Source organism: Muscardinus avellanarius (genome assembly GCF_963383645.1).
Source record: "Muscardinus avellanarius genome assembly, chromosome: 1".
NCBI classification, from domain to species: domain Eukaryota; kingdom Metazoa; phylum Chordata; class Mammalia; order Rodentia; family Gliridae; genus Muscardinus; species Muscardinus avellanarius.
This window is the reverse complement of record NC_137786.1, coordinates 174,752,425-174,778,573: the sequence shown is the minus strand read 5'-3', so window position 1 is coordinate 174,778,573 and position 26,149 is coordinate 174,752,425. Positions and strand designations below refer to the sequence as shown.

Sequence of the window (26,149 nt, the reverse complement as noted above, 5' to 3'; positions counted from 1 at the left end):
GATCAGAGGTGTTTTTGTTTTAAAATTTTCAGACGTCAGATCTGAAAAATTTTGGATTTGCCTATACATAATGATATATCTTGAAGATGGAACCTGAGTCTAATCCCAGAATTAATTTGTTTCATATATACTTTATACGCTTAGCCTTAGGATAATTTTATGTAGTATTTTTAGTGTACTTGTGTTTTGACTTTTACCCATTCCTCACTCACTCCATTTCTTCACCCTGCATCCCCAGTAGCCTGCAAGAGTACTTTCTTAGTACTATCACTTTTCTAATTCACAGTCTACATATTGTATAGACACTTCATTATAACCATTATCATCATCATCATGGTTATTATTTTGAGTCAGTTTGTGTCACCCAAGCTGGGCTCAAACTTGTAATCCTCCAGCCTTAGCCTCCCGAGTAGCTGGATTTGTAGACATGTACCACCATCCCTGGCATTGCTTCTATATCTTAACTCTTTATTAGAGTTTTTACAAATTAATTTTATATGGTTCACATTGCTGAATATGCTGTTAATTCAATTTGACAATCATTATTAGTTCGTACTATGTACTAAAAATTGTACAATACTCTATGGAGAGTGTGTAAAATATAGTTCTTGCCCTTCATGAGCTTAAAATCTACAATGGGAGGTAAGAAACAAAAAAATATGAGCACAACTCCAGTGTAATGGTTTTATTAATAACAAACAGAAATGCAAACGGCTAGAAGTTCATACTCCATTGAAGAGAGGATGAGAAAGCCTCATAAAAGAGGTAGCATTGAAATGGTCTTTAAAAACTCACCAATTAAAAATAAGTTCAAATGTTGATATAATGAACACAACATAAAATTCTTTAGAAAAGTGAATAGTTTCCTTCAGCATAATATCAAGGGTAGTAATAGTTTGTGAGTCCATTTTCTATGATTAACTTTATCTAAAATTCTGTACTGATTATGAGTCAGTATATATACTAGTTAAAGTGGAGTGATGCCTATTGTTGAATCATTTCTTCTAGGTTTACTGATTTGATATTTATAGATTCTGGTCTTTCTTTTTGGTGGTTGTAGCGGGGATTGAATCCAGGGCATTCTACCTCAGCTACAATCCTAAACCTTATTTTACTTTTATTTTTAAGCAGGGTCTCATTAAGTTGCGGAGGCTGTCATCAAACCTGTAATCTCCTGTAATCTCCCAAGTACTGGGATTACAGGCATGAGACACCACTCCTAGCTGTATTACTTTTTAAAAAATATTTTATATAGTAAAATTTCATAATCTATTTTTCCCCTTCCCTATCTCCTTATATAGATTTGTAGTACATTCTCAGCAAGGAATATATATGCTGTGATTTAAAGAGAAAGGGATTAGGAGTCCTGTAATTCCAGTATTTAGGAGGCTAAGACAGGAGAATAACAGGTTCAAAGCCAGCCTCAGCAACTTAGTGAGGCTCTCAGCAATTCAGTGAGATCTTGTTCCCAAATATAATCGGGCCGGGAGTGTAGCTTGGAGGTAGAATGCTCCTGGGCTCAATCCCTACCATGACAAAGAGAGAAAGAGGTGGACAGACAGAAAGGGATTACAGAATCATGCTATTCTGAAAGTATAGGAGAGCCACATTTGCTGCAAATTGTTAGCCACCTTTTTTTTTAAAGTAATTTTGATGTAATTTCAAATTTATAGAAAAGCTACAAAGATAGTAAAAAGGACTGTGTACTCTTTTTTTGTTTTGTTTTGTTTTGTATTGGGGGTCAAACCTAAGGCTTTATGCGTGCTAAGTACACACTCTATCACTGCACTGTATTTCCAGCCCTGCTTTGTTTTCGTTTTCACTTTTAAATTTCTTAATTATTTGTAAGTTGTAGATATCATGTTCTTTTACCCCTAAACACATTTTTATTTTCTACAAATATAGGTCTACAAATTTGCATTTCTTAGGGATTATTCTCTTTATAACAAAGATATAATTACCAAAATCAAGAAATTGATTTTGTTGTTACAGTAATATTGTCTTATTTATTTATTTGTGTGTGTGTGTGTGGTACTGGGGGTGGAACCCAGGGGCTTTTCTACCTCCAGGCTATACTCCCAGACCTATTTTTATATTTTATTTGGAAACAGGGTCTCACTAAGTTGCTAAGAGCTTCACTAAATAGCTTAGGCTGGCTTCAAACCTGTGTGATCCTCCTGTCTCAGCCTCCCAAGCGCTGGGATTACAAGTGTGCGCCACCATGCCCGGCTTACTAATATTGTCTGATTTATAATTCATATCCAAATATTATTGTCCAGTAATATTTGTTTGCTTATTTACTTATTTTGGTACTGGTGATTGGACTCAGGGACATTCTACCTCTGAGCTATACTCCCAGCCCTTCTTATTTTTTATTTTTGAATCAGGATCATGCTAAATTTTCTGAGGCTGGCCTCAAATCCATGATCCTCTTTTGTTAGCCTTCCAAGTACTTGGATTACAGGTATGTGTCACCACGCCCAGCTCAGTAATGTTCTTTATAGCTTCCCCGCCCCTATCCACATTCCAGAATCATATGTTGTATTTAGCTGCTTATAACTGTCAGTGTTCTGTATTCTTCTTTAGTGTGGAATAATCTGTCAACCTCTTTGTATTTCTTAAAGGGTATATGTCAGTTATTATGTAGGATATTCTCTTTTTTTGTGTGTGGTACTGGGGTTCCTGGAAACCCTTCTACCTGCGGGCTACATTCCCAGACCTATTTTTATATTTTTATTTGGAAACAGGGTCTCTTAAGCCAGTGTGCGGCTGGCTTCGAACCTGCGCGATCCTCCTGTCTCTGCTTCCCAAGCGCGGGGATTACAAGCGTGCGCCACCACGCCCGGCTCTTATGTAGGATATTAAGTGCAGTTTTGTCTGATGTTTCCTCATGATTAGATTCAGCAAGAATTTTACACATGGATGTTATATCTTCAGTTTTATCTTATCAGGAGATGTGATGTCAATTTGTCATAGTACTAATGATGTTAATATTGATCACTTGGTTAAGATGATTTCTCATATGAATGAAGTTAACATGTTTCCTTTGATATTAATAGTAATTTGTAGGAAGGTACTTTGAGACTATGTAAATATCATGTTCTTCATCAAACACTTAATGACTAGTTTTAGCATCTATAGATAATTTTCTAAGGCCCATTATTTGGACATTTAAGAGTTACCATTCTACTCTAAGGGAGAATCAATCTTTTCTTGACTTTTTAATGGGAATTTCCCTATACAAATCCTGAAATAAAATGATTATGCCAAGGAAATACCTTGATTCCACTTATAGCTTCCTAATATAAACTTTTGCTACTATTCCCTCCGTCAAGGAGAAGTTAGACCCTGTTTCAAAATTTAAACAAACAAAAGAATAAAATGGGTCTGGATGTGTAGCCCAGGTAGAATGCCCCTGGGTTCCATCCCCATTACCCTCTCCCCCACCAAAAAGAAAAAGAAAATAAAACTTTGATTGTCATAGCTGTGTCAAAATGAAAGGAAACTTAGAAGTATCACGTTCTTGGTTGCTGAAGTTCCAAACTGTGAAGGTTGATTATAGCATTAAACAAATTTTAAGATTCTTTCTAACTTAAAGATCTTAAGATTATATGAAAATTTATATAGCCCTTTTGTAGTAAATACATAGGTGATATTCTTCCAGACTGGTGCCTGTGTCTGCCTTTGGATACAATATTAAAGTATTTCCACTATCTCACATGTTGTTGCATGTATAATAAATATTTGCTAAATGACCTATGGGACAAGAATCTGAGGGGCAGTAGGGAAACGGCCTCAAGAGAAGCAAGGAAATCTAGATTTATGGATACATGCTGCATAAATAGAAGGTGCTGTTGAAATCAGGCTCCTGGTGTCCCAGACAATGTGTTCTCACTTTAGCGTCAGACTAGAGAGGTAGGAGGTTTATCAAGGTCTAAATGTACGTTAAAAGGAGTAGAATCATTCAAGGAATAGTTTTTACTTGTGTTTACTCTCAGCACTCTCATTTTGTATCACATCTGTTGAGGCTGCTGCAGCGATACCAGAGTGGTAGTCAGCTATTGTTTTTGAGGATGACCAGGAGAGAAAGCAACACCCTAGTCTCTATGGGAGATAATACTTGGGTGGTGGTCTCTGTTGCTCCATGTGGAAACTAGTTATTCTTTTTCTACCTCTTTCTGCCTTACCTGTAGGAATGCAATACCTGCTTTTTATCTGGGTATGCAATTTGTCTGATAGAGTTGGGTTGCCAAGTCATTCTGCCTATATCTTCATGGGAATGTCTTTGGGAGCTTAAGTTATAAAAGTAATGATTCCCTAATATAATCAGTTCTCTTAGGTTTAAATTCTACATGCCTGCTTAGATTGTATAAAACACAAAACTGTTCCAAGCTTCACACAGCATTTAGTATTGCAAGATAGTGTCTTTTGGTCTTCTAGGGCTTTTTTCTATTAAAAGTTTAATAGGAATTATACATATCCCTGGTTTGACATATATTGTACTCAGTGTTTTGGGGGAAAATACTGTTCGTTAATGGTAATTAAAATTCTAGCTGGGTGTAGTGGCATACACTTGTAATTCCAGTCCTTAGGAGGCCGAGATAGAAGGATTGCAGATTCAAAGCCAGCCTTGGCAACAAAGCTCCCAGGAACCTGTTTCCAAATAAATAAAATAAGGCTGGGGATGCAGCTTGGAGATAGACTGCCTATGAGTTCAATCCCTAATACCCCCCAAAAATCTAGATCTGTTTCATATTGATTTTGTTTTCTTCAGGAAGGTTCTTTTTGTTAGAGGAGTTACCTTGACTCAACATTTTTGGACAACTTTGTGACTTTAAAAACTATAACATTCATAGAGGGTTGAGCATTTGTTTATTTTTATCTTATTTTACCATTTGGGTTCTTTTTTTTCTATGGTGCTTTCACTTTACCATCCCAATTCAGAGTAGTCTCTTATTTTCTATACATTTATCTTACTTGCCCCTCCCAAATTTTATATTTATCCCAAGAAACAATGCTACATATCTTTATTTTCTATTTTCTTCATTATAATCTAATTTGAGATTAGGAATGACATCATTATATCCTCTACAGTTTCCTATGTAATGTGTTGGACAAAGGAGTTTAGGAAGTAATAGTCTAGTCCAACTTCCTTATTTAATAGGTGAAAACTCAGTAATTTGTTGCTTGATTTGATGCATATTTTGTGTTTACATGAGTAACAATATGCCATGAATAGAATAAGCCTTGGAATTAGGATGGTAATTTTATTTTGAAACTAACAGAGTCTTAAAATTGAGAACTTTCAAGCCACAGTGACAGCATTTCAGTTGTCTTTCATAATTTATAAAGCTCATTTACATACAGTCATGCTCCACATAATGACTACATATGTAGTGATGGAGAAATAGACTATCCAAAATAGCCTATGTATGTAGCAATCTATACCATCTAAATTTGTGTAAGTATACTCTCTGATGTTTGCCCAATACAGGATTGCCTAATATGGCTTCTCTCAGAATATATTCCTGTTTGTTAAGCAACACATGACTGTATATCATTTCATTGTGTCCTTAGAAATCCCGAGGTAGAGAGGTAATTTTATTGTTCCTATTTTAGAAATAGTAAAGTTAAGACCCAAAGATTCAGTTTGCTTATAATTGATTGAGTTGGAGCTATAACCCAACTTTCACCTCTAAATGTTGGAATTGTCCTATTACCATTATGCTGCTCTAGATCATCTGTGTTTTCTTGGTATCAATGGACAGGATTTCCTTTCAGTAATTCATCCCTCCAGCAAGTGTTGACTGAATGGTTAGGCTATAAAGCAAAATACTTTTCAGGTGCATTGGGGAAAATAAGACTCCTACATTTTCTCAAGACTCCTACATTTTCTCCTTATTATATACAAACATGCACTCACCTATACAAATGCACACCTGTTTAATAGCAATTATCACATTGAATTGTATCTTGTCTTTACATGTTCAGCTCCCCAATCAGATTGTACACTTGAGTATTTTCTATTCTGTGAGTTTCTTTGTATTCTCAATGCCAAATGTAGATTCTGACACATAGGTGTGCAAAATGTAAAATGAACAAATGAATGAATAAGTGAATTCAGAAATAAAAGACAGTATTCCCCTGGGGGCTTACAGTCTTCTTGGGGAGATAAAGCATACCGTTTACAATAAATACAAAGATAAAAACAAAAAAAGAAACAGATTGTTTTATTTTGAAGAGAAACTTTGTTTATAGGGTTTGTTTTTTTTTAACTAATATAAAACAGATTCCCAGCCTGTAGTTCATGTAATTGCTTCCCGGCATCAGGATTGGTCAGAACATGAGATTGCAATGGAGACTAGCCCCACCATAATATATCAGGATGTATCCAGTGAATCACAATCAGCTACTTCAACAATCAAAGCTCTGTTAGAACTCCAACAGACAACAGGTATGAATTCACATGCTCAATTGTGAAGCATGTTTTCTCTAGAGATGAGTTGTGCTAAAATACTGTCACTGGTTATATATATTTTTGCTATTACTTGAGCACATTATCCCCCTCTGAACTTGTCTATAATCATTGATATAGTCTTGTTTACTTGTTCAGTTCTTTATATGTAGGAGTACAGAAGAAGAGATGGACTAAAGTTAAGAAAGGAGAAAAGGTTGGGGGAGCTATCTTCTCTGTCTCCTGCTTAAAATGGACAGTCCTCCTGCCATCAGAAAGGAGTTGGTCTATCTTTTAAGCAAAAAATATATAAATACACTTCCCAGTTAGAGTAGTAGGAGAGAGATTGAAGTGCCTCTACTATCCTCTTTGATATTGGCAGAGCAACTTTGCAGTCATAAAACTTCATTAGTAGCTCTTGCTAGTATTCTAATTTGTTTTAATTTTATTTTCAGATTTATTTTTTGTATAGGTTAATCCACTTGGGCTTCCATGCAAAACTATATTCATATAAAAAGATCCGTATCATTAGTCTTTAACAGAATTCTTATCATTATTTCTAGTTACTAAGTATCTTTGATAAACTCTAGTATATACCTGTATAAAATCATGCTGAGTTTTCTATCATAAGAGATCAAAGATTATCAGAGTACTTAAGGTACCATAGCAATAATCTCATCCAGCCCTTTCATTTCGTAGACAACTAAGCTGAGGTCTAGAGAGGCTACCCTATTGGTTAGTGGCAGAATGAGGCTGCACATCTTGCCAGGCGTGGTGGTGCATGCTTGTAATCCCAGTACTTGGGAGGCTGAGACAGGAGGATCACACAGTTTCAAAGCCAGCCTCAGTGGGGCTCTCAGCAACTAAGTGAGACTCTGTTTCCAAATAAAATATAAAATAGGTCTGGGAGTGTAGTCCGGAGGTAGAGGGCCCCTGTATTCCATCCCCAGTACCACATACACACACACAAAGATGCTGTACATCTTCTCAGATTCCTCTCTACTTGGATTGACTTTATTTATTTTGTTTTGCTTTCTTTGTTTAAAATGCTTGTTTTAATTTTGTTACATTATGTCCTTGGGGGGAATGATCTTTCAGTGGATTTAGTTACTGGTTATTGTTTATTGTAACTTCTCTATACTTCCTAAAAATATTAGCATTTAATATAAATATTAGGTTAATCCTTCTATTAGCATTATTTTTGGCCTTAGGCATTTTCTTAGCTACCTGTCTTTGACAAATTCAGCCATTTCCATTAATGCTATATAGAGGTAGGAATTTTTAATGAATAGATTTTGTAGAAAGCTGAGAAAATAAAAGGTGAATCTGTACTCAGAAACTATTTTTTATTCCAGACCTTTTGGGAGTCATTTTTGCAGAACAGCCTATATTTTTTCCTAACAATAATTTTTTTATCTTTTAAAAGCTATTGGAGACCTTGTGACATTTCTTTGGAGACATCTTTAATTTTTAATAGTTGAAATTAAACTAGTCATTGGGTGTGTTCTTTGTAGATGGGCCCTAGAGCAAATCATGATATATACTGTTTATTTACCCTTTGTTTTTAGGTTGGTGAGCTGCGGGGACTACCTTGAGGGGTAAAAGATATACCTAAGGGAGGTATATACAGAGAAACAACCAACTGTTTGACCTCCAGATAAAAGGGGGAATGTTAGTGTGATTGCATGACATTTCAGGGGTCCTTGCCGGCCTGCTCGGTAGGGCTCTGCAAGTTGTACAGACTACAGCCACATGTCACAGTCAGCTCTTTTCAATTCATTGTCTCTGTAGTCACTGCCAGTGTGGCACCCCAGAGGTCTGGTTCAATATTCCAATGGACAACTCTGGTTTTAATACTTGTTTGTAATAAAAGTTAACTTTCCCCCTGACTTTTTTATGCAGTAAAGGAAAAATTGGAATCTAAACCAAGACAACCCACTATTGACTTGAGTCAAATGGCAGTGCCTATTCAGATGACCCAGGAAAAGAGACATTCTCCTGAGAGTCCATCAATTGCTGTGGTAGAGTCAGAACTAGTTGCTGAATACATCACTACTGGTAGGTGTCCTCTTAAAATATAGTACTAAGGTAGGAAAGCTACCTTTTTGGATTTCACGGAATGGTTGTTTAGGGGAGAATATAATTCATTATATTTCTAGCCCTTTTTCTGTTTGTTTTCAGAGCAAATTTACATCATCCTTGGGATTTACCCTCCCTTTAATGTCTAGAAAATCATATCTATAAAATCATATCGATAAATGTTAAAAAGATTGCAAGTTCTGGGCATGGTGACACACGCTTGTAATCCCAGCATTTAGGAGGCTGAGACAGGAGGATCACGGTTCAAGGACAGCCTCAGCTACTTAGTGTGGCCCTTTGCAGTTCAGTGAGACCCAATTTCAAAATAAAAAATAAAAAAATAGGGCTGGGGGTGTAGCTCGGAGGTAAAATGACCCTGGGTCCCATCCACAGTACCGAGAGAGAGAGAGAGAGAGAGAGAGAGAGAGAGAGAGAGAGAGAGAGAGAGAGAGAGAGAGAGATTGATTACAAGTAATATAAAACTGCAAGTTGGCCATAAGTAGTGTCTTTTAGTATAGAGCAATAGTGGTAGGGAGAAGGAAGATAAGTATCTTTTCTCTAAGAATAAGTATTTTTTATACATCTGGTTTTTTGTTTTTTTTTTTCCAGTTTGGGGGAGTCTAGTCAAGAGAGAAAGAAAGTCTAAAATCCACCCCTGCCACTACCCTTGAACGTAAAGAGAGAGAAAAAAAAGTGTAAAAATCCCTGTAAATACTTGGGAGTTCTGGTGGAAAGCAGATTAGATATTTGCTTAAAATGTGGTCTGGTAGCAAAATACTAGTAAGGTACTTTTGAATGCACATATGGAGAAATTAAGTAGGAAGGATAATAGATTCTTTTTCTCATCTTCTGGCAAGACCACACCTGAATTACTGCTTTCTGTTCTTAGCACTTCATTACCTTAAGATTTGAAATAGTTTAGAGTAGTGATATGAATAATTAAGGGGGTTAGGAGAGATGGCTTATGAGGCAATATGTAGAGAACTCTTTATCTTAAATTTTCTTAAGCAATAATGAAAGGAGAACATAAAATTACAAGAATTTGAAGGATATAAAAGCTATAGAGGAAAATGGTTCTTTAGCATCATTTTAGGAGATTAATAGGACCAATGGAATAAAATTACCCAAATGGGAAATCCAGTTACTAGGGAAAGCCAACTGGACATGGTGGCACATGCTTGTAATCCCCAGTACTTGAGAGACTGAGACAGGAAGATTGCAAGTTTGAGGCTACCCTGTGCAACCTAGCAAGACCCTGTCTTAAAATAGAAAAAAGTTAACAAAAAAGTCTGGGAGTATATCTTAGTGTGGAACACTCCTAGACCCCCCCCCCCAAAAAAAAATGGAAAGCAATCTAGAATCTTTCTTTAGAGTTATTTAGCAGAAAGCTAATTAAAGCAGAGGCCAGTGTGTTGGGAAACTGAGTATTAACCTTTGGGGTAGACTAGATTGTCAAATGGTAAATAGATGAAAAGACCTATGATTTCTTCCCTTACTTATCCTTTTCAGAACGCACTGATGAGGGGACAGAGGTTGCTTTTCCCCTTCTAGGTAAGTGGTGTGCATCCATTTGTAGTATAATTGAAGATAAAAGATTATTGTTCTGGGGGGAACCACTTAAATGGATGCGCTCTGCTCTGGTAGAGGAAAGGTAAGCTCTACTTAGTAAAAGGGAGGAAAAAATGTCCTTTTACAGAGAAGTGGGTTTTTGTTTTCAGAAATAGACAATTTGATGCTGGAAAAAAATGTATTGTTTAAAGAAATAAATTGTTTTCTGGTGTTTGCTGTCCTTTTGTCTGTTTTTCAAATGTCTACTCTGTGACCTCAGTCTACAATCTCTACTTATTGTATAAGCAGCCATATTGGACATTTGCTTTGACTTCAAAGCCAGCTAGCTGCCCTGGCCTCTTGTATCATTCCACAGTGAATATTAGTTTTCTCTAACTTTCCTAAACTAGTTTTCTAGTCTCTGGAAATTTGCTATGAAGATATCTACTGTATCTCACAGGAGAATTATTTTTAAATACTGTTAGTTGGTATTCCATTAAATCTATTTTATTTTTTAAAATTCAGTGTAACAATTATGAAGATTAGCATGAGCAACAGAAATGCTTCATATAATCTGATAAATTCATCAAAAGCTTACAGTTTTTCAGATGTCACTCATTTCCAATGATGCTTTCAGTAAAAATCTTCATTAATTTGCTAGCCCATTTTAATATTACCATAACTTATTTTTCTCCTATTCAGTCTTACTGTATATTTCAGGGTTTTTTTGTTTGTTTGTTTTTTGGGGTGGTACTGGGGATAGAACCCTTCTACCTCCGGGCTATACTCCCAGACCTATTCTTTATATTTTATTTGGAAACAGGGTCTCTTAAGCCAGGAAGGCTGGCTTGAAATCCTCGCAATCCTCCTGTCTCTGCCTCCCAAGTGCGGGGATTACAAGCGTGCACCACCACGTCTAGCTCAGTAGTTATTTTAATACAAACTCTGACTCCTTTTTTTCCAATTCAGTTGAGCACAAATAGAAGATTTTAACTCAATTCAAAATGTACATATAAAGCATAGTGTGAAATTCAATAAGATTCTATAGTATTTTTATAAAATACTGGTGATACTATTTATAATCTCATATAGCACATAGACATATGTATAGTAACAAGAAAAACAAACTGCATTTGTTAATACAGATTAAAAATGTCATAAATAATAAATCATTTTATATTTCACTGGACAGTTTTAAAATTATCTTCATAATACATAAATGGCATATTTACATCGATTTCTTTAGTGACGAGCTTATTCTTAGATACCCCTCTATTTTTTAAGCAAGGAACTGGAGCTAATCGAAATTGTAGATCAAGATAAATGAACATTAGAAGCCAGGCGTGGTGGTGCACGCTTGTAATCCCAGCATTTGGGAGGCTGAGACAGGAGGATTGTGGTTCGGGGACAGCCTCAGCTACTTAGTGAGGCCCTTTGCAACTCAGTAAGACCGTGTTTCAAAATAAAGAATAAAAAACAAAAATAGGGCTGGGGGTATAACTCGGAGGTAGAATGCCTCTGGGTTCCATCCCCAGTCATGCAAAAAAAGAACATTAGAATCATGGATTTAGTGTTCTGATGATGTCAAAATCCTTAGCTAATTTACAGATTTGTTTTATCTGCTCCTAATTCAAAGAGTTGTTCCCAATAATTCTAAGTGTTTTTAAAGCTCTGTAGCCACAGAAGTAGTATTTATACTATTTAAAAAGTTGATATTTAAGCTGGTAAAAGATGATATATTGGCATCTATTAAGATGTATAGTTTTAATTATTCCATGGGACCTTCATAGCAAGAGAATAAGAAGTGGAGTGGAGTGGCTTTCTACACTGCACTCTTACTTATTTCTGACAAATAAGCAAAATCTGAAATGACAGACCAGATTTTTTTGTTCTTTTGTAACCTCATATTCATCTAGTCCTTTATAATTTAAGGGCCATTTTTCAATTCATTATTTCATTTGGTTTTATTCAAAGTAGAAACAGCAAGAATTTATTATTATTATTATTTTTTTTTTTAATCAAATAGGGCTGGGTGTGGTGGTGCACGCTTATAATCCCAGTACTTGGGAGACTGAGACAGGAGGATCAGGAGATTGGAGGCCAGCCTCAGATGCTTAGTGAGGCCCTCCACAACTCAGTGAGACCTTGTTTCAAAATAATAAAAAGTAGGGCTGGGGGTATAGCTTGGAGGTAGAATGCCTCTGGGTTCAGTCCCTAATACCACACACAGAAGAAAAATCAAATAGGGCTGGGCATATTATTCAGTGGTAGAGCACTGTTGCCTAGCATGTGTGAGTGAGGTCCTGTGTTTGATTTCTAGCATTGCACACCCCACCCTAAACAAAAAGAAAGTCAATCAAAACAAAACCTTTTAAGTTACAGAGCTTAGTAGAGGATAAGTGGCTACTTCAGTTCACATAGCTGGTTTGTGGCAGAGTGGAACAGAATCCAATGTACCCTGGGTCTACTTTTCTTTCTGCAATGTCTGCTGACCACTTATATAGTAGCAACTCTAAGTCTGTCAGAGAATGTTACATCATATAAAGAAGTGGATGCTTCTAATGTTTGAATTGCATTTGAGACTGGAACCAAGAGATTAAAGAGTTTATGTTGCCTTACTCTATGATATGTCTGGAATTACTGAAACTCATTATTTGTTGCCTTAATGAGTTAAAAATCTTTGGGAGAAAGTGGGACAATTCACAGGAGGATATAACTTTAAGGGGTTTGTTCCTCCTCTGTGATAATAGTATTCACAGCATTTCTGTATACATTTCTCCTCTCATCCTTATAATAGCTCTGTTATTCCCGTTTTACAGATGAGGAAACAGAGTCTCAGAGAAGATAAGAGACTTTCTTAGAGTTACACAGCTCATAGATGGGCAAATTCTGCTCTTCTGCCTCTTAGTTCACAATACCACACTCTCTCTGTGATGCAAGCTCACAGACATTTGTTTAAAATGACTACTGGTTACAGATGCTGTGGTGATTTCTGGAGAAATATCATCACCTCCTCTATTTTCAGTCAGCCATCGTTCCCAGCCCCAACAGCCCTCCCAGCCCCAGCGGACCCTGCTCCAGCATGTGGCTCAGTCACAGACCGCAACGCAGACGTCGGTGGTGGTGAAGTCCATCCCAGCATCTTCCCCTGGAGCAATCACCCACATCATGCAGCAGGTTGTATCTCTTCTTTTCCTTTCTTACTTCTGTAACTGCCTCATTTCTAAACTCAGGTTTGGTTTTATCTACAGTTTTAAAAGCAGTAACTACCTTGTAGATAGAGTATTATGTAATTCTTTCATGTGTGAGGAGTAAGCAGAGGAAATGAATTGAGGGACTTAACACCAAAAAGTAATTAAGAAACAGTATTCTTGAACCTTCTGAAACTCTTAGCTTTTCAAAAGGGTGGGGCTTTCCAGATGAGTTGATCACTATTTCAGTGTATCTGATTATTATGGAAAACTTTATCATCAATATAAATATGATTTTTAATGAAATGGCATTTGGCTTATTTAGCTGTTTGCTGTTTTTTCATTTGTACTGTTTTATACTTGTATAACAAATCATCATGGACATATTATTAATAAGTAGGAAAATATTTTACTTCTTTAAGTGTGGCCAAAAGGAAGAGAGTCCACAGAAAGGAGAATGAACTAATATAATGGAAACATCTTATGGTAGGGGTAGTGATGAAAAGGAAACATAGTTGATCTTGTGTCAGGCACTGTGCTTTGAGCTTTAAGTACCTTAATTTGTTTTATTCCCACTCCTATGCTATATGCTGAGTGTATTATCCCTCTTTACAAGTGAGGAAACTCACCATCATGGAAGTTGACTTTTGGACAAGTTAACTTGCCCCAGGTTGTAAAGCCAGGATTTAAACCCAAAGTAAATTGCCTGTGTTATATAGTTATATTATGAATATCATATTTGAGCATGACTTTTCTAGAGTAGTCACATAAATCACTCACTTAGGTGGTAGCAGTTGAACCTAATTGTAGGCAAACTCCTCAAAAGGCAAAGAAGAAATTTTTATTTTTAAAATTCATTTTAAAATGAAAACTTGTGTCAAGTCATTATGATATAGGGAAGAGTTCCATTTGAATCTCACAGTTTCAGAGTTTGGAGTGGCATTGTAGTGCATGACAAGGCAGTGGGAAGGAAGGGAGATCTTGTGTATGGATCTTGTGTCCCAGAGGGAAGCTAGCTGATCAGAGGTCTTGCTGGGTGGCAGGTCTGACATGACCTTTCTCAAGGCACTGAGAGGTTGGGCAGGCTGGCCCTGACCGTTCACTCGAGATGGTGCCTGCCCTCAGTGCAGTTATAACCAGGCAGTCTCCGGCTTCACCAACAGGAATGCTCCTATCCCTTTCCCTAGCCTCCCATCCTATGGGAGCCAGGTGTCTAGGAAGCTATTGCCTAGTAGGCCTGGAACCTTAACACACACAGACTGATGAAACCTGGTGAGCCATCCCCACCTACCTCAGAGAGGCCCTCTTTGGGGACTGGGGACAGTACTCCCGACCCGAATAGTACTGGACATGGACACGGCCAAAGTGGGCTTCTTAGAACCTTGGCTTTTCTCTGGGCACCTCACTCCTAGGTTGCTTTATATTTTCTTTAGACAAGTGGGCATCTCATGGACAGGCTACAGAGCTGTTTTGGGGCTGTGCTTGCAGGGTCACTCTAATTTTTTACTGTGCTTCCTCTAATTTTTAAGTTCTTATCCCTCTAGACCTTTTTCTACAGTAGTAAGCAGACCAGATTTTTAGGTACTTAATGTCCAAGAGTTCCACAAGAGTTCTGATCTAAAGCCCCTTTGAGGTTTCGTGTTTATTTCAGCTCTTTGGAAAAATTTTTGGATGACTATCATAAAAAGTCTTTTTCAGTTAAGGAAAATGTAACAATGTAGGTGTTTTCCTTATTTCATTCTTACCTTGTGCCTCTTTTACTTAGGCATTAAGCAGTCACACTGCTTTTACCAAACACAGCGAGGAACTTGGAACTGAGGAGGGTGAGGTTGAAGAGATGGACACTTTAGACCCTCAGACAGGTCTGTTTTACCGATCTGCCCTGACTCAGTCACAGTCAGCTAAACAACAGAAACTAAGCCAGCCCCAGCTGGAACAGACTCAGCTGCAAGTGAAAACTCTGCAGTGCTTCCAGACTAAACAGAAGCAGACCATCCACCTGCAGGCAGACCAGCTCCAGCACAAACTCCCGCAAATGCCCCAGCTTTCCATCAGGCATCAAAAACTCAGCCCTCTTCAGCAGGAACAAGCACAGCCCAAGCCAGATGTACAGCACACACAGCATCCCATGGTGGCCAAAGACAGGCAGCTTCCTACTTTAATGGCACAGCCCCCGCAAACTGTAGTACAGGTGCTTGCAGTGAAAACTACGCAGCAGCTCCCTAAACTGCAGCAGGCTCCGAACCAACCAAAAATCTACGTGCAACCCCAAACCCCCCAGAGCCAAATGTCGCTCCCTGCCTCGTCAGAGAAACAGCCGGCAAGCCAGGTAACGGAATATTGATAGCATGCAAAGTTAAACTTCTGTGTTCACCGAAAAAAAATGAGAACATCACGACCCTATCATGGTATCAGTGCTTTCTCCTGGCAAGAGGAAACCAAAAGCCTCATTACGCTGGTATTACTTTGCCCCATCAGAAGGTTCACACTAGGGAAGAAGTGCACACATTAATATAGGAAGAAAAAAAGCATAGCACTCAACTTGATTTTACAGGCAGTGTTGAATGAAATCACACCAGCATTGACCAACAGTGCATAGAAGTGGTATCCCCAAATTCCTTTTATTTTTTAGAAATAAAACTCATTTCTGTGGCATTAATGCTAAGTAAATGGCAGTCTTTTAAGCAACTTTACCTTAAACTGAACATCTTCCTTTGTAGTTTACATCATTGCCATCTAGCTAATAATTTTATCTTCTAGATTTATACTTTAGATTGCTGTGGAATTGTGGAAAATCAAAAATCTTATTAGAAAAATCAGTGGCTCTGGAGTGATATATATGAGTGTATGTGTATATTATAAATACATATATAGAGAATATGTTTTTATAAGTGTTTTTTGAAGCAAATGATTGAAATACTCCACTTCTTTTTATTTTAAAAAGCTGAAGATAGATGAAATAATTTGAGCCAGGTTGAAGGCATACTTGTTTAGGGATATAAATCCCAAAGGCAAACTAGGCTGCTGTGACTTTTTTCCTTTACTACTATAAACTTTGGCTGCTGAACAAAAAGTTCTTTTGACAGCTCTTTTTTCCTAGGTTCCTTAAAAGTAACGAGATCTTTCCCATCATCCCTCTTACTAAAAAACTGAGCTTCAAAATGTCTTCCTAGTATACCACACGAATGTTTCTTTTGCCATACTGTCTTGGGGTGTTTGATTAGTTTTTCTCAAAGAAATGTAGCTGTAACACACACAACCCCAATTTATTTTCAGGTGGAGCAGCCTATTATAACCCAAGGATCCTCTGTTACAAAGATAACTTTTGAGGGGCGCCAGCCTCCCACAGTTACAAAGATAACTGGTGGCAGTTCTGTTCCTAAGCTGACATCACCAGTTACAAGCATATCTCCCATTCAGGCCTCTGAGAAGACAGCATTGTCAGACATTTTGAAAATGTCTTTGATGGAAGCTCAGATTGATACAAATGTAGAACATATGGTAGTGGATCCCCCAAAGAAGGCTCTTGCCACTAGTATGCTCACTGGTGAAGCAGGATCATTACCTTCCACCCACATGGTGGTGGCAGGGATGACGAATTCCACTCCCCAGCAACAGAAATGTAGAGAGTCCTGTTCAAGTCCATCTGCTGTTGGCCCTCCCCTAACGGCCAGGAAAATCGATGCACCAGGAGTGCCTACAACAGGCCAGTTCATGCGTATTCAGAATGTAGGCCAAAAGAAAGCTGAAGAGAGCCCAGCAGAAATTATCATCCAGGTAAGAACTGGAAGGAAAATGAACAATCTTGGGCAGATGGGAGGTTGTGGGCTTGGCACATTTGGGAATGTCATAGGAAGACTGAAACCAATTTGGCAAGAAGGGCATGAAGATTATCTTTGAGGTGGTGTTTGACAAATTTCAGTACTGCTATTATAGATGTACAAATTTATATCTATTTTCTGGAAGAGAGTCACAGAAAGTTGTTGGATATTCTCACAGTATACTGTAGAGGCAGTAAAGGGCCACAGGCCTGTAGGTTAGCTTGACTTTATTAGTTACCAGTTGTTAACTTAGCAAATCAGTTCCAAATATCAGCCAATTTTCTGGGTTCCAGATTTGGAATCCAATCATTGCTCAAAAAATCCTGGACTGTAACTAGACTATATTTCTATTTAAGTCCATTTCAGCAACTATTTTTCCTTAAAGAAATGGTTCTTATTCCTCATCTATATCTTCAGTTCTTAGGATAATCAAATCTCAATTAATTGAATGTTTGGAGAAACATGTTCTACAGGGATGTTTCTAAAATGCTATTGTATTTAATTTGGATCAACTATAAACTTTGCTTTTATTTTGATCATTGTTGTAACAATCTTGTTATGGTTATTGTCTTGCATTTGATAAGAATGGCATTATTCATTGACAGTGTATCTTCCTATGCTTCATATTCTCTTCATTCTAAAACTCTTCCATCTGTCATCCTGCATAATAGATCAAGAATGAAGAATCACTTAGTTCAGACTATTTAGCCCTTAGGAGTTGTGTTTTATTTCCCTCTCTCCTTGCAAGGTATTAGGTTATTTTCTTGACATTGTCATTTTTTGCTACTTTGGCATATAGTTCAAAAGATTTCAGAGTAGCACATTTTACTTAATTGGGAATTTGGGTGTATTGACATGTGGCTAATTTAGGAATTAGCATAGATTCACTGCTATATATTTTTGAAGTTCTTGTAGTAAACTTTCCTTTTGCCATGATTCTAAGCTATAAGAAAATCTGATATTAAGCCAATGAAGACATAGGTATAAGGGCTTAATAGTAAGTATAGGGGCTTAATAATAGCCATTGAATAGTCAAATAATTTGTTTCCATTTATAAAAACAAACTTGGCGAATTAAATAATTTTTGACAAACTGGGCATACTGGTACACACTGTAATCCCAGTACTTGGGAGGCAGAGACAGGTTTGAGATCAACCTCGACAACTTAGCAAGACTCTCAGCAACCTGGAGAGACTCTTTCAAGACAGACAGACAGACAGACATAAATGGAGGAAGGGAAGATGGAAGGACGGACAGACGGATGGACTGGGGTGTAGAATGCCCCTGGGTTCAATACCCAGTACCACATGAGGTTTATAGTAATGTTTAAATTTTTTCACTGAAGAAAATAGGGTATCATGAAAAAGGGATAGTTCCTGACTTTGCCTTTCACTATTTGGATGATGCTGTTTACTCTCACTTTGCCTTAGTTTCCTAATCAGTAAGAATAAGTAATGGCTACTTTATAGGATCAGTGTAAGGATTACACAAAATTGAGTACCTAGAGTAGTACCTGGCTCATAGTAATTGTCCAACAAGTAGTAACTGTCATTAATTTTACTGTTTACTATACCTACTGGAGGTTTAGATTGATGTACTCACCACGTAAAAATAATTTTAGATATCTTATTTGGAAATTATTGTACTATATGAACAGGAGTGAAAATGTCACTGGCTTTAAATTGAGGATGATAGCATGTCCCTTGTGCCAGGTGTACCAGGTCAGGGGGACTGGCCGTAGTGTTTTAAGAACCAGGCTTTTGGAGCCAGAGTGCACTAGATTTGATTCCCACCTGTACTCATTACACATCCACATAGTGGGTTGGGGTAAATGAGTTAACCTCTACCGCAGTTTCTTTACCTATGAAATAGGGACAGCAAGACCTACCTCACAGGATTGTTTTAATGATTAAATGAGAAAATTATGTAAAGCTCTTGGTCACATATAATGTTTGAATAAAAAGCATTGTTTATTGTAGACAGATGATCTGGTTTCATTCATTGGTTCATTCTCTTGCATTCATTGGTTTGTTCTCCATGTATTATTTAACCACTGTTTCCCAGGCCTTGTGCTAAGTGCTAAGGGTAGGGTAGTCAATACAATGGATATGTCTTCTGTCTCAAAGGACTCTGTATATGTGGAATTCATAGACTTTTAGAACTACAAGGATCTTTAGAAAGTATATCTTCCAACTATTATATTTTATACAAGATTAAGGCTCAAAGAAGTGGAGTGAATTACTGCGAGTCACACAGCAAATCAGAGCCAAGCTGAATTAAATGAAATCTTTTTACAGTGATTACCTATATAGAAGGGAGAACACAACAAAATTCTACCACCCTGGAACTAATGCCTAGCCATCTTGCATTATTTTCTTGATAGTATAGAATTAAATTTATATATTCCCTCAGTAGAAGGTTATTTTAGTCAGGCATTTTTGCAGAGTGCTGGCAGTCAACTTTGTGCTTTGGGTTTTTTTGTTTTGTTTTGTTTTGGGGTTTTTTTGGTGGTGGTACTGGGGTTCCTGGAAACCCTTCTATCTCCAGGCTACACTCTCAGACCTATTTTTTTATATATATTTTTATGTGGAAACAGGGTCTCTTAAGCCAGCGAGACTGTTTTCGAACCTGCACAATCCTCCTGTCTCCACCTTACAAGTGCGGGGATTACGAGCGTGTGCCACCACGCCTGGATGCTCTGGGTTTTTTAATGTTAAAAATGTAGTTTTTACTTGTCAAATATTTACTAAACGAGTGCCAGTCCTTGTTCAAAGTTCTGGGCGTATAGCAATGAATAAGATAGTCAAGATCTGTGCTCTGTTCATGCTCTCACTGAATGTACATTCAAGCATGAGGAACAGTTTAACAAACAGATTACAAATGCAATAAAGAAAATGTTAACAGTATAATAGAGGAGGAGAGTGGACCAACATGCTACTTTTGGCTTTGTGTTCATGGAAGGCAGGCTTCTCTCAGCCTTTGACTAAGCATTTGAGCTAAGATGCAGATGTCAGAATAGAGGCAACCTTGTGAAGTTTTAGAGGAAAAGGATTCCAAGAAGAGGGGAAGAACTAGTACAAAAGCCCTAAGGTAACATGAATTTGGTGTGAGACTGGAGCCATGGTAAGAAATAATTTCAGTTTTAGGCAGGGTATGATGTGAACTGGTAATTGGTTTTTTTTTTTTTAATGTAATAAAAGTGAGGAAAAAGAATCTGATTAGACAATATGCCTATAATATTTACTTACCCAGAGAACAGTAGCCAGAGTTTCTCTACTGATATTTTTATTGCTTAGAAAGCAAATTTTGACCTCTTTGGCATTTAAACACTTTCACTACTCTCATTTTCAATAAAGATCATTACCTGTGTCCCAAACAAATTACTCCTCCTTTGAGCCATAAAGAGACTTAAAATATATTACAGGTCAGCAAATTTATTCATCTTTTGGGTAATATAGAGCAAAGTATCCTTTAAAGTCTGACTCCTAAATTTAGTAGTAGACTGCAGCCTCCTTTTTTAGAAGAGGTGCCATAAAGGAGGGGAAAGAATTACACTGACTTAGATTTGAATCTTGGCATTAACTCTGACAGCTGTGTGACCTTGATTAAGTCTCTTACCCTCTCAATTTCCTCATTTGTAAAATGGGAATACTAATTTCCTTAGTATTGTGACAGGGATCAGTAGAATATGTAAAAGCACCTAGCACAGTGCCTGGCTTTATAGCAGCTGTCAGTTTTTCTTTTTGTCTTCCTTAGTGTTGGGGAATCCTTAAGATACTTTTTCTTACCATAAAGATTCTCTCCTGTGTCTTCTCTTCCAGGCCATTCCCCAGTATGCTATTCCTTGTCACGCCAGCTCCAATGTGGTCGTGGAGCCCAGTGGACTGCTTGAGCTCAACAACTTCACCAGTCAGCAGCTGGATGATGAGGAGACAGCAATGGAGCAGGACATAGACAGTAGCACGGAGGATGGAACTGAGCCCAGCCCCTCTCAGAGTTCTGCCGAACGGTCCTAGTGTTTTGGACACAGGAGTGCACTTTAAAACCTGCTTGGTTACCAAGTGTCCAGGGAAATTCTTGTATTTTGATGTCTAAAAAAGCACTTTGCCTGTACTTAGGCTGTGGACCCTGAAACAGCAGTGTTTCAACAAGATATTGCTGCAGGAGCAGCATTTTAACAAGATAAAACTCACAGGGGAATGTACTTTTTTTAAAAAAAAACATGAGAAAAGAAAAAAAAAGAAAGAAAAGATGCACATCTACAAAGACTTAAGACCTAATATTCTTTTTCTATTGGACCATGACCAATGGAAAAGTTTTATCTTGCAGTGGAAGGAGACTTTTCCTGTGAATGTTTCTCAACTGGTTTCCACTGAGCAAAATGCCATAGAAAAAAATACCATCAAAACAGGAGAATGTGAATAGTTTGTATTTTGAAATGACGTATCAGGAACAATTTTTTAAAAATCCGGTATACTTTTGCAAATCCATGAAGTATTGAATTGGTTAACATACATTTGCTCAGTCCAAAATTAGTTTATAAATATCTAGGAAAATACTGGCATTAAAAAGTCCTTGTTGGATAATAGAAATCAGATCCCTAACCAGTGAGAAGTGCTTTTTGGGTGGCTTATACATTCTTATCAGTTGTATGCTAATTTATTGTGTTGCTTCTTTGTGCCCTGAGTGGGCACACTTGCCTGGTATTTATTTAAGTGTAAACATTTCAAAACAGACCATATTCCTTCTGACACGTTTCTTGTAAACCAAGATTGCCTACCCTTTCCACCTCCCTCAACTCCCCATCTAAGAAACTTATTGAAAATGCTTCATTGTGAATCAGAGGGGAAAACTTTTTTTCTAACCCAAAGGAAATGTTCAGTTCTACTAAAGAAAACAAATTATTCATTCATATAATTTGAAATTGCACATTCATGTTGGACTTAGACTTTGAAAATAGTTTTTTACATGCTTTTGTTTTAACCCCTTTGGAAATGTATAAAAAGTTTATTTACAGTTCTAAATGTAATGCTTTCAAGCATTTTACCCTTTTAGGGCACAGTTTGTTTAAGCAATATTTTTTGGTCTTGTGATTGCTGTCTGTCACAAGTAGAGTGAAAGGGAAAAGGTGTAGAAGGTAAGAATCAGTTTTGACAAGTTGTGGCAAAGGAAACTATACTTTTCATTTTTAAAAAATGTAAATAGAAAACTTTTTAACGGTTTTATATAGATTTCACTATAAATAAGCATTTTAAGACTGACATATTGAGCTGTACATACATATATCAGCATAACTGCCCAATTTTTTGGTGCTGAAGTACTGTAAGTAGAATTCATCAACAGTCTCCTAATTTTTGCATCTACATCAGGCAAAAAAAAAAAAGAAAGAAAGAAAGAAAGAAAGAAAGAAAGAAAGAAAGAAAGAAAGAAAGAAACTGTGATACTATAGTTAATAAATTCCCATTAGAGTGACACTGAAGATTTCAACACAAGCATTCATAAAGATGCAGTGGTCTCTGGTGGTTGTCAGTATGTCTACTAGGGGATAATGACTTACCCATAGATGGAGCTCTTGGATATCATTTCATTGTATAAATTCATGTTCAAAAAAAAAATGTGTGATTCTGTTTCTAGTTAAGTAATTTTTTTAACCCCTCTTGGAACATAGACTCCTTTGAAATTTTGAACTCTCCCACCAAAAAGATACACAAGCCAATATACTTGTTAGATTTCACATAAAATTTTAGGGGTTCATGGGCTCCTAACCCTATCCATGTATTCCAGGTTAAGCCCTCTGTCAGTCCGTTACTTACAGATGCAAGTTTTTATAAAATAAAGTATCTTTTAAATATTCATGGATCAGGTAACAAGAGTAAACTTGAATAAAGTTATGTTCTGCGTATTCTACAGTATAGCATACCTGTGTCCTTTGGAGAATTTAGCCTTAATATGTTTCAGCAACTGGAGTGACAAATGAAACTTTTATACTCTATGTTCTCAAATTTTAATTTTTTTTTCTTTTGAAGGTGCTTATTCTAAGTAGGCCAGGATTTACTTATTAACAAATACTAATTAGGCCTCTTCTGTATGCCTGATACTGTTTTAAGCACAGGGATACCATAGTGAACAAATAGAAAATCCTGCCCTTGTAGAAGTTTATAAATAGGGCTTTCTACTGATAAAATGGATGTGAGGGACAATGGATGTGAGGGTTGTGAAAGGAGAAAACAAGACTGATTCTTACGTTCATTGATTAAAAATGTATTGAAAACATTAGCATTTTATCTTTAGTATTTCGTGTTTAAGCCCATAAATTAATAGTAATTTTAAGACATCTCTATGAAGAATATTTAGCAATTGTGATGCAATTCTTAAAATTGTTAGAATTTTAACAGCTGTAGACAGTGATAAGAAAAGCCCATTTGTTTTCATGTAAACTTTAATAAGTACCTAGTTTTACAGATGGTCTTTATAGGGAATTTAGAGAACTTTTTTTTTAAGTAACAGCTTTTTTTTAAAAAGATATTCACTTGCCATAGACATATCCATTTAAAGTGTACAGTTCAGTGTCTTTCGGTATATTTAGAGTTGGGAAATCTATTATCATAATTAATTTTAGAATATTTTCATCAACCCCCAAAGAAACTACCTCTGAACACACCATCACCACCACTACTACAGCCCTAGGTGACCACTATTATACTTTCTGTCTCTATGGATTTGCCTCTTACAGACATTTCCTGTCCATAAAACCATATAATATCTTGTCTTCTGTGACTTCTTTCACTTTGCATAATATTTTCAAGTCTTATCCATGTAGCATGTATCATTACTGCCTTCCTTTTTGTGACCACTCCAGATTGCAAGGATACATCACTTTTTAAAAATTCATTCAGCAGTGGAGGACACTTGCATCATTTCCACTTTTTGGCTACTCTGAGTAATATTGCTGTACAGATTTTATGTACATATTTTACTTGTTTTTAATTATATGGCTATGTACCTAGGAGTGAACTTGCTGGGTCAGACAGAGTGTGTGTGTGTGTGTGTGTGTGTGTGTGTGTGTGTGTGTGTGTGTGTGTGTGTGTTTAAGGAACTAGAGATTGAACCCAGGAGCATTCTACCTCCGAGCGGTACACCCAGCCCTATTTTTTATTCTTTATTTTGAAACAGGGTCTCAATAAGTTGTGGAGGACCTCACTAAGTAGCTGAGGCTGGCTGCGAATTTGTGATTCTCCTATCTTAGCCTCCCAAGTACTGGGATTACAAGCGTGCGCCACCATGCACGGCTGACAGTAACTGTTTATCCTTTTGAGGACTGTGAGACTTTTCCTTAGAGACTGCCTGTTCTACATTTTCACCAGCAGTATATAGAGCTCTGGTTTCTCCACATTCTTTCCAATACTTGCTGCCATTTGTCTTTTTTGTAAATGCATTTCTTTTTGTGAGTTTCTTACTACCTGCTGGTATGGGAGGTAGTACAAAGGAAATAGTGGCCAGGTAGTTTGGATTTGAGACCCAGGTTCCTCTGATTATTGCTCAGGTGAACTTGAGCAAGTCACATGCCCTCTCGAAGTTAGTTTGCCCAAACACTAAGTATTTCTAACCACATGGGATTATTGTGAAGACTAGGTGAATAATAAATACACCCTACTGGGAAGGCTGAGGCAAGAAGAGAGCAAGTTTGAGGTAAGGCTGGGCAACTGAGCAAGACCCTATCTCAAAATATAAAGGGCTAGGGCTAAAACTTAGAGGGCTAAAATACATGCGTAGCTTGTTTGAGGCTCTGCTTTTGATACCCAGTATTGCCCCCCCCAAAAAAAAATGACAGGCACAGTTTGGTGCTCAGTAGTTTTTGGAGATTTCTATACATCCTGTTATGAAATGGGAGTAGTTATACTATCTTAAAATAGAAAAGGAGTGCTCAGAGAAATTAAAGTATGGACCAGAACTCAGATTAAATGCAAAAAGTATAATGCTGAGCAGTGAGTTGGGGCCATCTCTGAAAGATGTATTTATGCCACCAAACACAACTGGCCGTTGGAAGGACAGAGGGGCCTGTGTGGAACTGTATAACATGTTTATCATCAGCCTTAAGTACCTTCACATTGAAGTTCTCAATTCAGATTAATTTTTTTCTTTTCAGTTCAATTATGTGTCACAAATTCCATATAAGAGGAAGTGGAGTGAAAAAGCATATAAGCCAGGCCTTTCCCAGAAAGGATAGTGAAAATAGTCTGCTTCCTCTGCTTGAAGGTTTGCAAGCCTTTAAGCAATACTTGTCAGCCTATGTATTGAAAAAGAAAAAACATCATAGGATCAGGTCTGTATTTGCCAGAAGGCTCACTCTGCCTTCTCTCTTCTCATAAATACACTAACTGAAAACACATACTTACTGTTTATTTTGTGTGCGTGGCACTGGGGATTGAACCCAGGGACATTCTACCACTGAGCTACATCCCCAGCCCTATTTTTTACTATTTTGAAAAAGGGTCTTACTAAGTTGCAGAGGGCCTCACTAAGTTGCTGGGGCTGGCTTTGAACCTGTGATCCTCCTCTCTCCGCCTCCTAAGTACTGAGATTACAAGCATGCACCACACCCAGCTATTATATTTATTATTATTATTATTATTATTATTATTATTATTATTATTATTACTTTGCAGTACTGGAGATGAAACCCAGGGGTATTCTACCTCCAAGGTATGCCCCAGCCCTAATTTTGATTTTTTATTTTGAAACGGTCTCACTGAGTTGCAAAGGGCCGTACTAAAGTAGCTGAGGCTGTCTGTCAACCGTGATCCTCCATCTCAGCCTCTCAAATGCTGGAATTACAAGCCTGTGCCACCACATCAAGCTTATTACTTTTTAACCAGACAGACATCTATAGCATTACATTATCTGATTCGTTAAAAAAAAAAAAAAAAAGAAAGGGAGTTTACCCAGAAATAGTTTTGTCCTGCATCCCGACTTTTTCTCTTCCTTTGTACTCTCTATGTGCAGACATAGGGGACACAGTTGTCAGGGGGGCACAGGAAAGCCTTATCTTCACTCCT

General features: G+C 37.3%; 1 protein-coding gene across 9 annotated transcripts in view; it reads left to right on the top strand.

The window, feature by feature from the left end:
• The window catches only part of EMSY (EMSY transcriptional repressor, BRCA2 interacting), a gene marked incomplete at both ends in the record, with an annotated part of 78,380 nt that extends 57,271 nt beyond the window's left edge, over positions 1–21,109 (top strand). For 4 of the 9 annotated variants that reach the window (XM_080696642.1, XM_080696641.1, XM_080696640.1 and 1 more), the window contains 6 exons: positions 6,290–6,454; positions 8,357–8,512; positions 13,107–13,258; positions 15,038–15,601; positions 16,549–17,049; positions 20,915–21,109. In XM_080696642.1, coding sequence (XP_080552768.1) covers positions 6,290–6,454; positions 8,357–8,512; positions 13,107–13,258; positions 15,038–15,601; positions 16,549–17,049; positions 20,915–21,109 — 1,733 coding nt within the window. Of the gene's footprint in view, positions 1–6,289; positions 6,455–8,356; positions 8,513–10,042; positions 10,089–13,106; positions 13,259–15,037; positions 15,602–16,548; positions 17,050–20,914 lie in introns of all 9 variants that reach the window. The other 5 variants (XM_080696638.1, XM_080696636.1, XM_080696635.1 and 2 more) reach the window with 3 other exon arrangements.
• Positions 21,110–26,149: the final 5,040 nt, after the last annotated feature.